Source organism: Schistocerca piceifrons, chromosome 11 (assembly GCF_021461385.2).
Source record: "Schistocerca piceifrons isolate TAMUIC-IGC-003096 chromosome 11, iqSchPice1.1, whole genome shotgun sequence".
In the NCBI taxonomy this organism is placed as follows: Eukaryota; Metazoa; Arthropoda; class Insecta; order Orthoptera; family Acrididae; genus Schistocerca; species Schistocerca piceifrons.
Window position 1 is genome coordinate 142860517 of NC_060148.1, and position 18260 is coordinate 142878776.

The 18260-nt window shown below is 43.1% G+C and overlaps 1 protein-coding gene across 1 annotated transcript in view; it reads left to right on the plus strand.

Moving 5' to 3' along the window:
• Positions 1 to 18260, plus strand: part of LOC124720272 (dnaJ homolog subfamily C member 11) — a 135017-nt gene that overhangs the window by 86263 nt on the left and 30494 nt on the right. Inside the window, exons 7-8 of the mRNA XM_047245589.1 lie at positions 3538 to 3745; positions 13144 to 13260. Coding sequence (XP_047101545.1) covers positions 3538 to 3745; positions 13144 to 13260 — 325 coding nt within the window. The remainder of the gene's footprint in view (positions 1 to 3537; positions 3746 to 13143; positions 13261 to 18260) is intronic.

Sequence of the window (18260 nt, forward strand, 5' to 3'; positions counted from 1 at the left end):
ATAGAACCTGACCTTCTCTTTGTTTAAACTGCAGCACCGCTTATATACTCTCTTGACAATACATTCTCTTTTGATCTCATTGTTCACAAAACAGATTTATCGAGTTATAGTTAGAAAATTGCATCACAAAACATTCTGTCAAATGTTCATTTATTATGAATATTGTTTCAAGTATTCGTATTTTGGTTTTGAGACGAAAATGAAGCAGCAAAATGCAGTTAATATTTGACACAAAATTACAGATTTCTTACTAATTATGAATAACTTTTTGTCCTAATATAAGTTGCAGAACTTTACAGACTGCGAAATAAGATTACAAGGTTCACAGTTGCAGTGTTACGTGACTTTATGCTTAATTACAGACTTACTATTTTATTAGTTGATTTGTTTTCACCATGTAACGCCCGCTGTTTACGTCCTCCTTCATTGCTGAGCGATGTATCATTTTCCGTTCTGAAGCTGCAATTCTTCTAGTCCTATATCTTTACTACTTTTTATCTGTATAAATGATGAAATATTGGTTTTGCCATTTAACACTTTTTAATAACTGTGTAAGTATTACAGGCATCGGGTCCCACCTAATGTGTCACCTGCCTACACGTTTTACATGAACCTTTCAAGACTCAATCAACCTGTTTACAAAGAGAAAGCAGAATATCTCTTCCTTTGACGTTGTCCAACAACGACCTAGGAAGCTCGACGCCCTCGCAGTCCGGGCTCTTCCGTGTCTGGCGGTAGTTTGCAGCATTCGTTTTATTCCTTGCCCACTTGCCCTACGTCGAACTTTCATGGTGATCGTTGGGCAACGTCTTCCACATTATCTGCAACATAAATAAACTTTCTTCCCACAGTATTTCTGAAAACCCAAAAACAAACTTAAAGAACATAATAATAATAATAACTGTTCTTACAATTAATGATATGAATATAATAGAGGGAAACATTCCACGTGGGAAAAATATATCTAAAAGAAAGATGATGAAACTTACCAAACAAAAGCGCTGGCAGGTCGATAGACACACAAACAAACACAAACATACACACAAAATTCTAGCTTTCGCAACCAATGGTTGCCTCGTCAGGAAAGAGGGAAGGAGAAGGAAAGACAAAAGGATATGGGTTTTAGGGAGAGGGTAAGGAGTCATTCCAATCCCGGGAGCGGAAAGACTTACCTTAGGGGGAAAAAAGGACAGGTATACACTCGCACACACACACATATCCATCCACACATACACCAATTATTTGTATAAGTCTTGGTCGATTTAATGAGGGGTGGGACAGGCCTAAGCCTTGTGACACCACACAGTTTATGCAGAAACTTTGTTTTGTGAGAATCTCAAAAGGGTGATTTATTTATATCAGAAATTTCTAGGTGTAATTACGAAATTAATTACAGGCGTTCTGAGTCTGTCATCTGTAATAACATGATTCCCTAAGAGTCTATGTGAATTTAATTATATCGCGTGTTGTGAAACATTATGAATTGTTAATTGGCTTTACACGGATTAATTGAATTTTAGTCATTAACTTCTATTAGTTACAAGCTGGAATTTGATGCTAACATTAACATGACGTATTCACTTATTGTTTTCAAAAGATACATAATTATTTTTCCCATAACCATTACCAAAATGCTGATTTCAAAATAATGCATTACTGGTAATTACAGATTCCAGCTAACTACTTTTACCTGCAGGCTGGTAAGCTAATTAGTTATATTACACCATGTACATAACATATGCATTAGCACCTGATCGTAAATTGTTAAGCAGAAACTGTTTCATCACATACTGTGTTCTGTGTAAATGTGGATCGGATGGCAGACTGGAAAACTATGTCGGGCATTGACACCACCAGAATAATGTGCATCGTGCGATGCACGGCTGGCTGTACATCTCTTTCATTTTTTGATAAATTTGTGTAGCATGCTCCCTCTTTGTGTGAAGAAATTGAATAACCACTCTTTGTACTGATCTGGAGGAATTCATCAGCAACGAACTGCAAAAACAACTCTCCAGAAATTAGGAAATTGCTGTGAACTCAATAACTCCAGTTCTGCAATTAGGAATGCCATCACACCATCTCAGTAAACACATTCACCCACTGAGGTTACAGATAAGACACCACTATAGCAAAGGCCTCCTTTTCAATTTGGCATAGCTTGTACACTGATCAGCCAGAACATTATGACCACCTGCCTAGTAACCAGTATGTCCACCTTTGGCATGGATAACAGTGGCGACACATCATGGCGCAGAAGCAGTGAAGCTTCAGTTGGTTGCTGGAGGGAATTGGCGCAACACACACACACACACACACACACACACACTCTCTCTCTCTCTCTCTCTCTCTCTCTCTCTCTCTCTCTCTCTCTCTCTCTCTCTCTCCCCACATAATTCCCATACATTCATGGGATGGGGGACGATGAGCTCTGACGCCTCATTCAGCTGCATCCTGGATATGGATATGTTCGATCGTGTTCAGATCTGGTGAGTTGGGAGGCCAGCGCATCACATGGAAGTCACCACTGTGTCCGTTGAACCAGTCCATCACACTCTTGGCCGTGTGACGTGGCTCATTATCTTGTTGAAAAATGCCACTGCCGTCGGGAAACGTAATTGCCAGGAAGGAGTGTACATTGTCTGCAACCAGTGCACGATACTCTTCGGTGGTCGAGGCGCCTCGCGTGAGCTCCACTAGATCCGCAGATGTGAATGTTCTCCGTAGCATAAGGGGGGTGCCGCCAGTTTGCCTGTGTCCCACAGTACAGGTGTCGGAGCTCTTCCCCTCGAAGACGACGAATTTGCGCCGTCACATTGGTACGACGGAGAAGGTATCGGGGTTCGTCAGACCGTGCGACACTCTGCCAGTGTCCATTGCCGACGGTCACGTGCCCGTTTCGTAGTTGCCCGTGTCGTAGTGTTATCGTCTGCACACGCACGTGTTGTCGGCTGCGGAGGCCCGTCGTTAGGCATTTTCGGTTACTGTGTGCTCGGACACACTTGTACTCTGCCCAGCATTGAAACCCGATGTTATTTCCGGCACAGTTTGTCTCCTGTCTCGTCTTACCAATCTGCCCAGCCTACTATGTGTGACACCTGTGTTTAGGGGTGCCGCCTGACCCCACAACCTCTGGACGTAATTTCGCCCGGTTTCGCCACGTGTCGAAGGCACTCGTCGTAGCACACCTTGGACACCTGACAGGTGGCACAGTTTCCGAAACGCCCGTGCCGAGCCTCTGGGCCGTCAGTCTGCCGTCGGTCAAATTCGGATTGCACACCTTCCCCCTTCTACACACTGACGACGTGCTCTCCGATACTACACGCACCGTGCACGCGTCTGGCTAGCAGTCGTTCCTCGCCAGGTGACGTTCCTATCGCCCTGACGGGTTTATATCGACAGTAGGTCGGTGGTCGTAATGTTCTGGCTGGTCCTTATTGTGAGCTACTGTGCAGTCAACACTTCTCACTGTGTTACGAGCTACCCCCGAGTACAAAATCACGATGCTCTTACTTTACGCCCCGTGCGACCGCGCAGCCCTCGCGACGCAGCTGGACCGGCACACCGTGGGCTACCTGACATGGCGAGTGGGCCCGCAGTCGGCCATGTCGACGACGGTGGTGCGCGACACGCCCGAGTCGCACGCCTCGTGCACGCTGCAGTTCGGTGTGCCGCACTCGTACCTGGGTGCCAGCTACAGCCGCAAGATGGAGGAGCGCGAGATGAAGCTGAGGGCCGCTGCCAGGTGCGTTCGCTGCAGCTCACTGCCACGTAAAAATGTGTCGAGTTCCTCCAGAGGCGTACCGCATTCGCTTACGGGTACTGCCGGCTGTTATAATTCTGTCATCGTGAAAGTAGCGTGCAACAGATGTCAGATTTACACGTAATTTACAGCGTGTTTGGCTACAGAGATACTGTATTTACTGGAATATAATGTGACCCTGAATATAAGACAATTCTCTCTCTCTCTCTCTCTCTCTCTCTCTCTCTCTCACTCTCTCACTCACTCTCATTTTGTCCCCCTGTCCTCAGGCACCTTGAGAAAATTTTACTTATAAGATATTCTGACTAATCAAAATTGCAATTTATTTTCTTCTCCTTCATCATCTGCTCCTCCTCCTCCCAACCGCCTAGATTAAGCAAGGAACTGCAAACAGTTTCTCCTCAATGACTGTTCAGCGAATGTTGCTGTGTATGGGTCTCCACAGTAGTTGCCTGGTTTTTGCACCTGTGCTGACTGCTGGCAGCAACAAAGGCTGGAGTTTGCTTGCCAATATTACATTTGGAAGTCCACTGACTGGTGACTGGTGGCCTTCTCATATCAGTCCCATTTTGTGCTGCATCGGACAGATGGCCACTGGCGTGTGCAGTACAAAAAGTCTGAAAGGAAAGACCTCGCAACAGTTCTCAGAAGGATCCAGGCCGTAAGAAGGAACATGGCGGACCCCTAGTCAGGCAAGAGCACAGTAACTTTAAATTTCAGAGTGAAACCCATGGGAACTGAAGGCTTCTTAATGCAAGTGCCACGTTCCCAATGACCCGCCCCCCCACAAAGTATCAGTAGTCTTTAGTTTAGAAATGAATGAATACAACTTGAAATTAACGATCCAATTTGAATTCCCACTGTATCCAAACTAGTGGATTACTAATGGATTTACTCCCTTTGTTCAACACACTATAGCCTGATTAAAATTACTTGGTAATTGACATTTCACACGTTGGAGCTGCCTTCCTCCAAGAGCAATCAATCAATGTCACGTCCAAACTGTTCGCTGTTGACAAGCTGCCGCTTGTGGTCTGTTCACTTCTATTGTTTGGGTACTGTTGTGTAAGGAGGATGCATATTTCGTAACAGTCGTGTGTGTGTGTGTGTGTGTGTGTGTGTGTGCGCGCGCCCGAGGGAGGACTTGAACCTCCGGCAGGAGCGGCCGCGCAATCCACGACAATATGGCGCCCTAGACTGCTCGGCTGTGAAGAAAAGAGGCAGACCCATGATTCGGGATACAAACACATCACGAAAGAAAAGAGACCAAGGAATTGCCTTTAAAGGACTATTGTGACATCTGCTGTGCAATGTGTGGGAATACATTCACCCAGTTTACGTGTGTTTCCAAAACCGGATTTCGTAAGCTGATGTCCCAGTTCTGCTTTTGGTTGGTCAGGTAAACACTTCAAAATCGATTCTGGAAATCTGCTTTTATAAAGCCATTTTCCAGTTCCACAATCGATTTTCGGGCCCATGTAAACAGCTCGGAAAGTCTAGTTATTTTTACGTCTTTGTGTATCTACTGAACGGCAGCTGTCAGTCCATAGCCGGCAGCTAGCTGGCGGCGTTGCAACAGTGTCACTGTCAGTTGGTAGCTGGCAACTGGCAGGCGGCGTGGCAACAGTTTAGCCACAGCTGACATCTTCAACTACTACTTGGACACTATATCGTGGCAATCAGCCTCGACTGTAAACAGATTAGGAAAACAAACAAACACTCTCTCTTATTTCTATATAAGAAGACAAAGCATTTCACAGAACGTAAGACTTTTTTTCTCAAAGGAAACAATTCTGGCAGAGGAGGTTTACGTTTTACACGGTGGCACGTGAAAAGTCCTCATTTGTTTACGCTCGCAGCCAGTTGTCGCAATATAGTGTCAGAGTAATAGCAAGTAATTGTAATTTAAGTATAGGCAGGCCATATTTTAAACTGAGAGGACGGAATATATTATAAAGAAAAGAAATTAGCTTTAGAGATCCTTTTAATTTTCGTAACAAAAATATCAATGCCAACAGCATTCAATTAATAATTATTTTGTAAATGATAGAAGACAGAAACAAAATATCTACAGAGTAATAGTTCAGGTACGTTCACTGAGCATCTACGAAGAAAAATGCTATCTTCTTTACTATAGATGAGTCTGTAGGAATAATAAGGGAATCCTAATGTGATGGTTGAGGGTGCTTCTGCTGACACAATTTTGAAAAGTTGGGTTCAGTTCTTGACAACTGGAGACGGATGTCTCGTTCCGCATCTAGACAGCTTCAGTAGTTAGTTTTGTGGGCAGCTTAGATCGAGAATCCAGATTCACACATGTATGTTGTGGTGAACGGAAGAAGTACACATTTTGCCTTTTCAGCAAAGGGGTAGTATTTCTTGTTATCCTAATGGATGCAAAAGTGTGAGTAACCGTCAATGTCAAAACTGATTTCAAGGTAGGGTCTGTGGCAATTTCTATCAACAACTCATATTGATTTGATGATAGAATGTTCAGCTTTTTGGATACAGTGAATGGGCTGACCACCCATTCGTATTTCTGCAGCTTCTCATCTTCGGCTGTTGGGAAATAATGCTCCAACACTGACATTAAGCTTTGGAGATGTTCCAGGATTTGATGAAACAAATTCTTCCCAAGTGCCAATGTTTTGTTTTTCAAAAACTCCTTGAGAAGAGGAAAACACTCGACCCTCCCCCTCCTCGACACTCTCTGCCAAAAAATTGATTTTCCTCTTGAATGCTCGAACTTTGTCGATAACAGTGACCTATGTTTGACTTTGCCCTTGGAGTGAAATATTCATTTCGTTCATTTTGGAGAAAATATCTGACAAATAGGCAAGTGTGCACTGCCAACTTTCGTCATTAATAAGGTCTGCTAATTTGGTGTTATGCTCCAAAAGGAAAGCTAAGACTTTTCCGTGTGGAGAAGCAGGGAACGATGAAGGCTTCCCATATCTTCACACAGTATTGTGAAAAGTCTTGTCTTCAACGGCCTTGATTTTATGTAGTTAATGATTTGAATGGATTCGTCTAAAACTTTCTTGAACAAAACGGGCATTTGTTTCGTAGCTAAAGCGTATCTGTGGAGGGCACAATGACTACTGCTGCAGTTGTTGGCGTTTTCTTTTACTTTCGTTATTGCTCCGACTGTAGGACCAGTCATAGCTTATGTGCCATCTGTGCACACGTCTATGCAATTAGACCTCGTATCTTCGTTAGTCCTTAAAAAATCACCCAGTAGACGCAATATTTCAGCACCTGTTGTGTTGGCAGGTAGTGGTCTGCACAATAAGAGGTCCTTCTCAAAATATCCAGAATATTCATAACAGACAAAAGCCAATAAAATCGCTAATCCTGCAACATCAGTGGATTCATCTATCTATTGTGTTGGGTGCGAGAAACAAGTGTCTTTCACATCATTTGACATGTCAACAATGCGTCTCTTGACAGTACTGTTTGATAATGGCACCGGAGATACAAGCTTTACTGCCTTTTCGTCTAGCATGCGAGAAACAATATAATTAACACACGGCTTTATGAGATTTTCTGCAATGGTATGAGCTTTGCCTGTTTTTGCCACTCGATAACTAATCGAGAAAGAAGCTTGTAATGAATTTTCATTAATTGTTCTTGCGTGAGTTTTCATGCAGTGCTGAGAAGCAGGTAGTTCAGCACTGTCCCTTTTGAAAAAATCGTTGTCTTTAGCTGTGAAATCAGGGTGAGTACCTTCAAAATGACGGCGCAATTTAACTGGAACCGTTGGACTGTTCGGAAGGACTCGCGCACAAATTACACATTGAGCTTTACCCTCCTTTGTCTCCATTAAGCCCATTTCTAACTAGCTTTCATTGTACTTACGCTTCTCGGTTATTCCACTGCCATAGGATACTGCAACCAATGGAGTACTTGCAGCGTTTTCACATAATAAATCCGGCTGTGGAGGTTCCTGTGATTGTTCTTCCTTTGGTCTTCCTCCCTTCTCATTCATTTCAACTGGAAACTTCCCTTGTTGTGGAGGCGATGGAGAAACTGCACCCTTCTTCAATTATCCTGAATTCAGCACCGATCCATGTTAGAAGTAATAAACTGGTCAAAAATCACTGCATTGGTAAAGCAAGTTTAACATTTAATGATGCCTGGGGCCGCATACGTGCCAGAGAGTGCTGTGGTTGGTCGACAGAGCTCGCTCCCCGCGTAAAAGGTTTCAGTGCATCTAGCGCCGTGAGCCGGCACACAAACGACCCCCATATTGTTGCGAAACAGTCGATCAGAGATGCCGCATTCTCCGGCACTAAACTATGTATGCGTTCTCACCTAGGAACCGCAAAGGCTGCTTGGGAATATGACCTGAAGTAAAAGTAAGTCTGTTTTTCAAATGAAAAAGAAAAAAATAGTGATGAATTTGATTTTCACACTTTTATTGAATAATTTTACTCTTTATTTTACACGATTTGGTGAAAGGTGGTCGCAGACCCCCTAGAAAGAGCTGGCGGACCCCTAAGGGGTCCGCGGACCACACGTTGGGAAGCCCTGGTATGGAGGATGTTTACGTGGCATTCCTCAGGTAACCTCTTAATTCTGGAATGCACAATGGATCGACACAATTACGTATCTATTCTCAGAGGCTACATCCACTCCTACGAGCAGTTTGATTTTCCCCGGCACGGTGGCATCTGCCGGAAGGACAGTTCTGTGTGATGCGCACCTTTGAAGAGCACCAGGATGTGTTAACTGTACTTCCCTGGTCACCAAACTACCTGGGTTTAAACCCAGTCTAAAGTAAGTGGGACCACCTCCATCGGGCTGAGAAACGTAGCACAGCTTGCCACAGCACTGGAAACTGCACAGTTTCACACACCTCTCGGCATCTTCTAGAACGTCGTTGCCACTCTTCCTACACGTCTCCCAGCGGTCCACACTGCTGAAGGTTGTCATTCGAGCTTTTGACAGGTGGTCACATTTAAGTGACTGGACAGTGTACTTATTTCCATAGTAAGACAGTACGTTATTTTCATCTTATTAACTCTTGCTTTAATGTCTTCTTTCTGTGAAATGTCTTGTTCTGTTACTTCTCCTAGATACTAGAACTTGTTAGTTCTCTCAGTAGTTCAGTGTTTAGTTTTCATTAATTGCTAGGTCATCGGCAAATGCTAAGCAGTCTATTTGTAGGTTGCCACTTTCATAACCCAATGTGACTCTCTCATTGATTTGCCTTTCTCCTAATGACAATCTCCATTCCCCCGTGACTTTTCCTAGAACACGGTTAAAGCGCTGTGTGGAATGACCACTTCCCTGCTTCACTCCAGTTTTGATCTCAAAACTCTTCCAAACTTCACCCATCTGAATTTTGCTTTAGAATTAATGATTATGTCATGTTTGCTTAATTAGAGCTGTGGTTTTACTATTTAGGCCCAGTTCATTGAGTATTTCAAATAGAGACCTCCTACCAACTGAGCCATAGGCTTCCTTGAACTGTTTTATTGATATAAAGTATCTGCCTAAAAAAGCTTACATTATACCTATCCTTAAGCTTACACAGTTACTTGATTTTCCACATTTGATAAGAAAAGGAGTAATAGAGTAAACAACTAGGAGTGGTTTACATTAATTTTTATCTTCACTTCCTTTTTTGTATGCTATTTAACCAGTGGTGTGTGGTATCACTATTTTAATAATCATTGAAATCATTATCTGGGATGATAGTTTCACCTAACATGCAAGAGGTAAGAAAAGAGACCATGTATTTATGTATACCAGAATCAATAAAATTTATAATCTGTGTCATCACAAATATTTGGCTGTTTTTTCTGAATATGTTGCAATTTCCGAGGTTGTTATCACAGTGGGACTGAACGTAGCTGTTTTTTTTTCTGAATACATAGCAGATTATGCATTGATATTGACATGAGAATGTGGCAGTATTCCTTTCTCATGCTTCAAATCATGTCGTCTGCCCACTGCTCTCTCTTTTGCTGCGTAGAACCAGCAACTCACACACTCCCTGTCATTCCTGTCGTATCTGCAGTGAGTGTTGACAACATTGCTGCACGAAACACATCTGGACTTTTACCTGCTCCTGCAAAAATGTAAACTATTTTTGAGTAATTGTCCAATTTTAACATCAATTCAATTGTGGCTGCAAATGTGTCCAGGCAATCTTCTATTCAAATGTGGTAGATTCATAAAAAGCTGAAATATGTAGTGTACATTCCCATGCTGGCAGTATCACAAAACCTAACTAATTTTGGTCAAATGCCAGTGGTACCATACTCATTTTGGTTGCTGGTTTGTCCTATTTCTCAGCCAAACTGGGTGTCACTGTTCACTCTCGAACCCTTCCAAAATCTTCAAAATACGAGGCATGTTCGGAAAGTAAATGTACTGTAACCGTAACAGGCTTTTTTAAGGGTTGGTCACTGTGAGGGTTTGGGGTAGCTTCTCTGACCAGAGCGAGCCTCAAAGGAACACGGTAATATGTAAGCTCACGCTGTAATATCCAGTTGCGTGAAAGATGTCTGAAAGAAATGCCACCAAGTGTAATCCACATCCTACTCGCGTTTGTAGCAACACCTACCAAAATATTTCCACAGATCAAAATTATTTTTGCCGAATGTGCTACAAAATAAAGTGTGTGTTTAAGCGGTGCGGGAATTTTAGTAGAGGCAGAACAATTGTTTGTGATGAACAGAGGAGTGGAAGACCTTCCATTTTGAGTGACGAGTTGGTGCAAAAGATAGAGGAAAGTGTTCATGATGACTGCCGATTGACAGTAGATAAAATTTCTGAGATGTTTCCACAACTCTCCAGAACTCTCATATTAGCCACTCATGTTGGCATACAGGAGACTGTGCGCAAGATGGGTCAGAACAAAGCTGACTGAACACCACAAGAAAAATCTTGTCAGTAGCACCTGCAAGCTTCTTGAGTGACTCGAATTGGAAGGTGAGGGTTTCCTGAGCTGTATTGTGACCGGAGATGAAACTTGGGTGGCTCATTACACACCCTAGACAAAAAACAGTCATCAATTACCCTTCAGCTTCAGAGCTTAATTTTCAGTGATTAGTCTTCTAATAAGATGATGATCATTATTTAAAGGATGTCGCATAAAAACCCCCGCCCTTATCTAGAGTTATAAAATAGCGCTTGTTATCTTTTTGGTGGTATCGCTGTCTGCTGCCAGTGGTTTTTTGATGGAATAAAGTTTCATAACATTGAAACAATTATATTCACTAATATTTTCGCACATTGAATGATTAACAAAAGATACCTCTGCCTTCAGCAGTAATACAAAAACATGGTAGCTCCATTTACAGCAGCTCTTCCACCTAGAGTGCCCATTTGACATCACATTTCCATCCAGGCAGTCAATTTACAATTACGCTTGTACCAAGTCTGTTCACAATGAAGAAGAACACAGATATGATACACTACTGGCCATTAAAATTGCTACACCACGAAGATGACATGCTACAGACACGAAATTTAACCGACAGGAAGGAGATGCTGTGATATGCAAATGATTAGCTTTTCAGAGCATTCAAACTAGGTTGGCGCCGGTGGCGACACCTACAACATGCTGACATGAGTTTCCAACCAATTTCTCATGCACAAACAGCAGGTGACCCGCCTTTCCTGGTGAAACGTTGTTATGATGCCTCGTGTAAGGAGGAGAAATGCGTACCATCACATTTCTGACTTATTGGTCGAGATCCAACGACTGTTAGCAGAATATGGAATCAATGGGTTCAGGAGGGTAATACAGAATGCCGTGCTGGATCCCAATGGCCTCGTATCACTAGCAGTCGAGATGACAGGCATCTTATCCGCATGTCTGTAACGGATCGTGCAGCCACGTCTCAATCCTTGAGTCGGCAGATGGGGACATTTGCAAGACAACAACAATCTGCACGAACTGTTCGAAGACGTTTGCAGCAGCATGGACTATCAGCTTGGAGACTATGGCTGCGGTTACCATTGTCGCTGCGTAACAGGCAGGAGCACTTGCGGTGGTGTACTCAGCGACGTACCTGGGTGCACGAATGGCAAAACGTAATTTTTTCGGGTGCATCCAGGTTCTGTTTACAGCATCATGATGGTTGCATCCGTGTTTGGCGACATCACGGTGAACACACATTGGAAGCGTATATTCCTCATCGCCATACTGGCATGTCACTCGGTGTGATGGTATGGGGTGCCATTGGTTACACGTCTCAGTCACCTCTTGTTCACATTGACGGCACTTTGAACAGTGGACGTTACATTTCAGATGTGTTACGACCCTTCATTCTATCCCTGTGAAACCCTACATTTTAGCAGGATAATGCACAACCGCATGTTGCATGCCCTGTATGGACCTTTCTGGATACATAAAATGTTTGACTGCTGCCCTGGCCAGCATATTCTCCAGATCTCTCACCAATTGAAAATGTCTGGTCAGTGGTGGCCGAGCAACTGGCTTGTCACAATACTCCAGTCACTACTCTTGAAGCTGCATGGACGGCTGCATCTGTACACCTCTGTTTGACTCAATGCCCAGGCATATCAATGCCGTTATTGCGGCCAGAGGTAGTTGTTCTGGGTACTGATTTCTCAGGATCCATGCACCCAAATTGCGTTAAAATGTAATCACATGTCAGTTCTAGTATAATATATTTGAACAATGAATACCTGTTTATCATCTGCATTTCTTCTTGGTGTAGCAATTTTAATGGCCGCTAGTGTATAAAATCAATAAGTTTACACCATTGTTGATAGTAATTGCTGGTATTTCTTTGAAACTCTTAATAAAAATGAAATTACAGAAATTTAAATAAAATGCTTCAGTGTTAATCTAAATGTATATAATATGAACATATTTAAATGTGAAACAACTAATTGTTTATGAATACAGTGGAGACTCAATTATCTGGACCTCAGTCATACGTATTTGCAATTATCTAGATTATCAACCGTGAGCAAATGTGTGTGTAATGTCTAGTCTGTGCGTGCACTGACTCGTAGCACGGACACAACTGCCCACACCGTGCAGTAGGAACTGCAAGAAAGTGAAACAAAAGAAACTATAGATTCAGAAAATGATGCAGGACCATCTCGTGCAGAGCCCACCACGGAAACAGCTTTCCAATGGCTTAGGAAAACAAAAAACTTTTGATACCGTGAAGTTTTCGATAGTTAAAACGAGTTTGTGATGCTGCAGTAAGGAAGAGAGAGAATTTTTAATGTCAAATGAGAATTACCAGATATTTTAAACAAAATTAAACTACGGTGAGTGTCCTGTGTGAATCTCGTTAGATATTTCACGATTAACCTTACTATTTGGTCTCCTCCCCCCCAAATCGACGTGACCCCAAAATCTGTACTGTAGCGTCGCTCGGTTCCAGGGCCGGCACGTTCGGGGCTCTGGTGGAGGTGGGCTGCGAGAAGAAGGTGTCGGAGCACAGCAGCGTGTCGGCTGCCGTCACCGTCGGGCTGCCCGTCGGCGTCTCTCTCAAGCTCAAGTGAGTATTGCGTATCTGTTCCCTCTGGATCTGAGCGACCACACTGCAATTCGCGTATAGAATTTCCAGAATGAAATTTTCACTCTGCAGTGGAGCTTGCACCGATAGGAAACTTCCCGGCAGGTGAGAACTGTGTCGGACACAGGTCCGTCGCCCTTTGCAGGTGCTGCTGCCCGAGCACAACTCGCAACCTATTTCCAACCTTCCAGACTTCACAGAAGTTGGTGGAGCACTCGCCTGTGAAAAGAAAAAGTTCCAGGTTCATGTCCCAGTCCGGTACAGTTTTAATCTGCCAGGGAGTTTCACATTCGTAGGACCACTTTCAGACTATTCCTCGTCCGTGCCACACTTGAATAGTGCCTGGGAGAAGGGGACACTTATATTTTTCCTTCCGAGAGAAGTTTCCTCTTATTTTATTACGTTTCTTCAGAAGTTACCTTAAAGACACTGTATACCGTAGAGGGTCCCTCCCACTGCGAACTGCTGCACGAAACACTTATCTATCCAGTGCATGGTCAACTACTCTTTTCAACTTGAACCACAATTCTTCTCACCCTTCTCTCCAGAGCTTTCCTTAATGAGATACGACACTTTTTCCTCTCTCGATTTAGTTTGCCGGACATATAAATTTGGTGCACTTTGTACTTCGGTAACCGTTGCTTGTCCTTAAGCTTCTCTAAACCCTAAGCAATGAATGGCCTCAATATCACTTTAATTTAAAACTTTTTCAGTGACAGTGCAAAATCTTCCTCAGGTACACATTCTGAGTGCGACATTATCACACAGTGAGGTATTTCGTACGTAACAAATCAGTATGTCTGTTCTCCAGTGGAACTGAAAGGTTAGTAAATGATTTTAGTATGACGTACTACATGATACAATTTAGTCACTTAGCTATTTTAACTTTTGCAGTTGTATTTTAGTTAAGACAGTGAACTCAGATGTCTGCATCTCTGAACGACAAGTTCTTGTTGTGAATGCCAGCTGTCGCAAAATTTGTGGCGGTGGCCACCTCAGTGCCTATCGCTGCTGCAGTGAAATATAATGCCGTCAGAATGTTGCATCACTTGTGTGCTTGGCCCGAGATGGAAGTAAAAAGACCTTTATTAAGAATACATTTGACGTTATGTTGTAACACGCAACTAAGAGTAATTGAAATACACTATAAATCCCTGTAACATAAAGTGTGTATCAAAATTACACTGACAAACTTCGAGGGTATGCAGAAGGTGTCTCGAGGAACAAAATGAGAATAAGAATGTGCGTCCAGAAATGTCGTCCGATGGTGCTTCAGGGCATCGAAGTTAAAGGCACTGGCTCACATAAATGTATGTGTATACAGGGTGATTCCATGATGGTGCATATTTTCAGGGGTAATGGGGAAGGGTAAATACTATCAATCTGAGGTAAGGGACCCTGGTCCAGAAATGAACAGTTTGAAAGTTACAAGCAAAAATCAGTATGCTGCTTCTGACTGATTACATATCCTAGTATTGTTGGTGCTGAAATTGTAGGGTAGGCAACATTCAGAGGTGGTTGTATGGGCCAAAAAAAAAGAAAAAGATGTCCAGTAGACGTGGGCACTAAAATGCTTACCTAAGGAGCTATGAACACTTGTCCGATAGACGATGTGTGTTTCACAGTAGTGAAGATGAACAAGTACTAGTAGCTCTTAAGGTATGCATGTCTACTGGACATTTTTTCTTGTATTGGTCCATACATCATCCTCTAAAAATGGAGAAAGCGTGCTGTAGAAGAGACACAGGTGTCAGTGCCTATAACTTCGACACTATGTAGCGTCGTCAGATGATACTGCCAGACACTGGTTTCTATCCTCATTTTGTTCTCGAGACAGTTTCTATGTCCCCTCGAAGTTTGTCGGTGTAATTTTGAAACGCTCTGTATATTACTATTAAGAGGGCTATGCCAAAAGTTTTTAGCAGAATGTGTGAAAAAAGAATTATGTGCAGAAAATGTTTACAACTGTTCAAAATACTCTCCATTAGCATGTATACATTTTTCCATTCTCTGAAACCACTTAGAAAATGTGTCAGTCCTACCTTTTTTTGGGATGTCACTTAGTGCACTCTTGTACGCTGCAATGGCCTCTTCATCTGATGAAAACTGCTGCCCTCAAATTTTTTCCTTAATCTGAAGGAACAGAAAGAAGTCACAGGGGGCCAGGTCAGGTGAATAGGGGAGATGGGGCAACACTCGCACTTTTTTCTTCTCCAGAAAGTCCATTCTTCTGGCAGCCCTGTGCGCAGATGCATTGTCGTGATGCAGCAGGAGGTGCCCACTCTTGGGCTTTGGATGCTGTGACTCCCATGTGGCGATGACTTTTGGAAGAAAACTGTTCACGTACCATTCGGCATTGACTGTACAACATGTATGTGAGGTCACATAGGTGAGATGCCTGACCCTTGTGAAAAAAGTTGCCACCACCTTTTTTCCAGAGCTCCGACTTCGACAAACTTTTGTGGGTGGTTCCTCCCCTGGAAAGCAGCACACAGAAGACTCTCTCTTCATTTCAGGGTCATAATGGTAGACCCACATTTCATCACCTGTGACGATATTGTAGGTGTCTCAGGACTTCCCTCCATTGAATTTTTTGAGCACGAAACGACACCAGTCCACTCTCGCCTCCTTTTGGCTTTCTGTCAGGAAATGTGGCACCCGACAGGCACATCTCTTAGTAAGGCCTAAGTGACTACAAACGACGGTCTGTGCTGCTGTCGATCCAATATTTAGGGTCCCTTCAATGCCGCAAAATGTAAGATGTGGATCTCCTTTGATCATTTTCCTCACAGCATCAATGTTTTCAGGAGTCACAGCCGTTGCCGGCCAACCGGGACGAGGTTCATCTTCAATCGACTGCCGACCCCTCGAAAACTCGCGAAACCAATTTCCAACTGTGGCCCTAGAAGGCGAAGCTTCACCAAAAACATGCAGCAAAGGAGAATGGCATTCTTCAGCACTTAAACCCTTTTTATAACCGTAAAAAATCGTGGCACGAAAGTCACAGCTTGAAAGCTCCGTCCTGCACCGTCTCTGACTCAGCACTGCCTGTGGGGGTTCGTCGCTAGACAGGGGCTGCGCGCACACGTCCCGAGGTTGAAAAACATCACTCTTTCGAATGAAAACAACCCCATTGTCCTCCGCCTTACGATTTACGGGCTACTAAAAACTTTCGGCATAGCCCTCGTAAGTCTTGTAACATGAAATCACTTGCGAAGTGCAGGACTGTGAATGCTTCAATCTCTTGTCACACTACATATTTCACTTAGATACTTTAACTCCTTGCACGGTTCAGATAATTTAAAAAGTAGGAAAGCTATTTATTTAAAAAAACAAATCATAAGAGTCTTATATGCTTATAATTACCAACAGTTTAAAGATTTAATACAGTAAAGAAACTCATAGTTTGGATTTACCTCATAACATTTCTACCAATGTAGGGTCTCGTGTCGGTTTGAGATGAAGCTCAGCCCACCATTTCTGCACATGCAGTGCAAAATATTATATCTCTACAAAGATACTCTGCAATCCGCCTTACGGTGCACGGCAGTGGGTACCTTACATGCTGCCGGTCGTTCCTGTTCCTCTCGAAAATGGAGTGAGGGGAAAAAACGGTTTGTGTATTGTCCTGTACAAGCCCTAATGCCTCTCGTCTTCGTGGTCCTAATGCGACCCGTGAACTGACGACAGTAGAATCTTTTCACTGTCAGCCGTCAATGCTCTCCCTCTAAATTTTCTCAACACTATTTCATGAAAAGAGCATTGTATCCACCTCCCCCAGGGATTCCCATTCGAGTTCAGTGAGCATTTCCGTAATAATTACACACTGATTGAACCTTCTGGTAACAAATCTAACAGCAAGCCTCTGAATTGCTTCCTTTAATCTGAATTGGCGGGGATTGCAAATACTTCAGCAGTACATGCAAATGGGTTGTGAGACTTTTCTGTACACAGTCTCCTTTACAGATGAGCTATACTCTCCTAGAATTCTCCCAATAAATACAAGTCTGCCACACTCCTTTCCCACCACAAACGATACACGCTCATTCCATTTCGTATCGCGTTACACCTAGGTATTTAATCGATGTGACTGTGTCAAGCAGCACACCACTGGTGCTATATTCAAACATTACAAAGTGTTTTTTGTACTCATCTACATTAGTTTACATTTTTCTACATTTAGAGCTAGCTGTCATTCATCACACCACATAGAAATTCTGTCCAAGTAGTCGCGTATCCTCCTACAGTCACTCAGTGACGACACTTCCCGTACACTTCAGTGCCCTCAGTGAACAGCTGCAAACTGCAGTCTGTCCTGTCGTGCATGTGTATAGAGGACAAAAGTGGTCTTATCACACTTCCCTGGAACACTGCTGCCAATATGACAGTGATATGAGTCTGATAAATTTCCATGAAAGAAGAGAACATTTTTGTTGCACCTTCACGGTTGGAAAGTTTGAGTATTCCGAGGAGCGTATAGAGACATTTTGAAAATGTGCGACATACAGTTCATTGACGATAGCCGTCTGAATTGTTTAAAGTTTGTTGACTGTGATTGAAAATGGGGCAAACAGAGTTTCATGCTGTTATAGAACATATTCATTTGAAGTGTTTGACTACTGCACATATCAAAACTGTACTTCAGGAATTTCACATGGACTCTGCACTCTCATTGGAGAACATTTATTTTTGTATTAATCAATTTAAACACGGTTGAACAACCACAGATCTTGAAGCATGTTCTCGGTGTGCAGCTGAAGTCACCAGCTGTTGGCAAAACCTATGGTACGGTAATGCAAGACCGCTATATAAAAATTCGTGTGATCGATGAGATTGTTGGCATTTCAACTGAGCGAGCACCTAGTATCGTGCACAGAGAATTGACTACGAAGAAATCCATCATTACACTCCATAGTCAATGCGGCAGTCAAAACAGTGGACAAAGGCTGGTGGAAATGAACCGAAAAAGCCAAAGACCACTT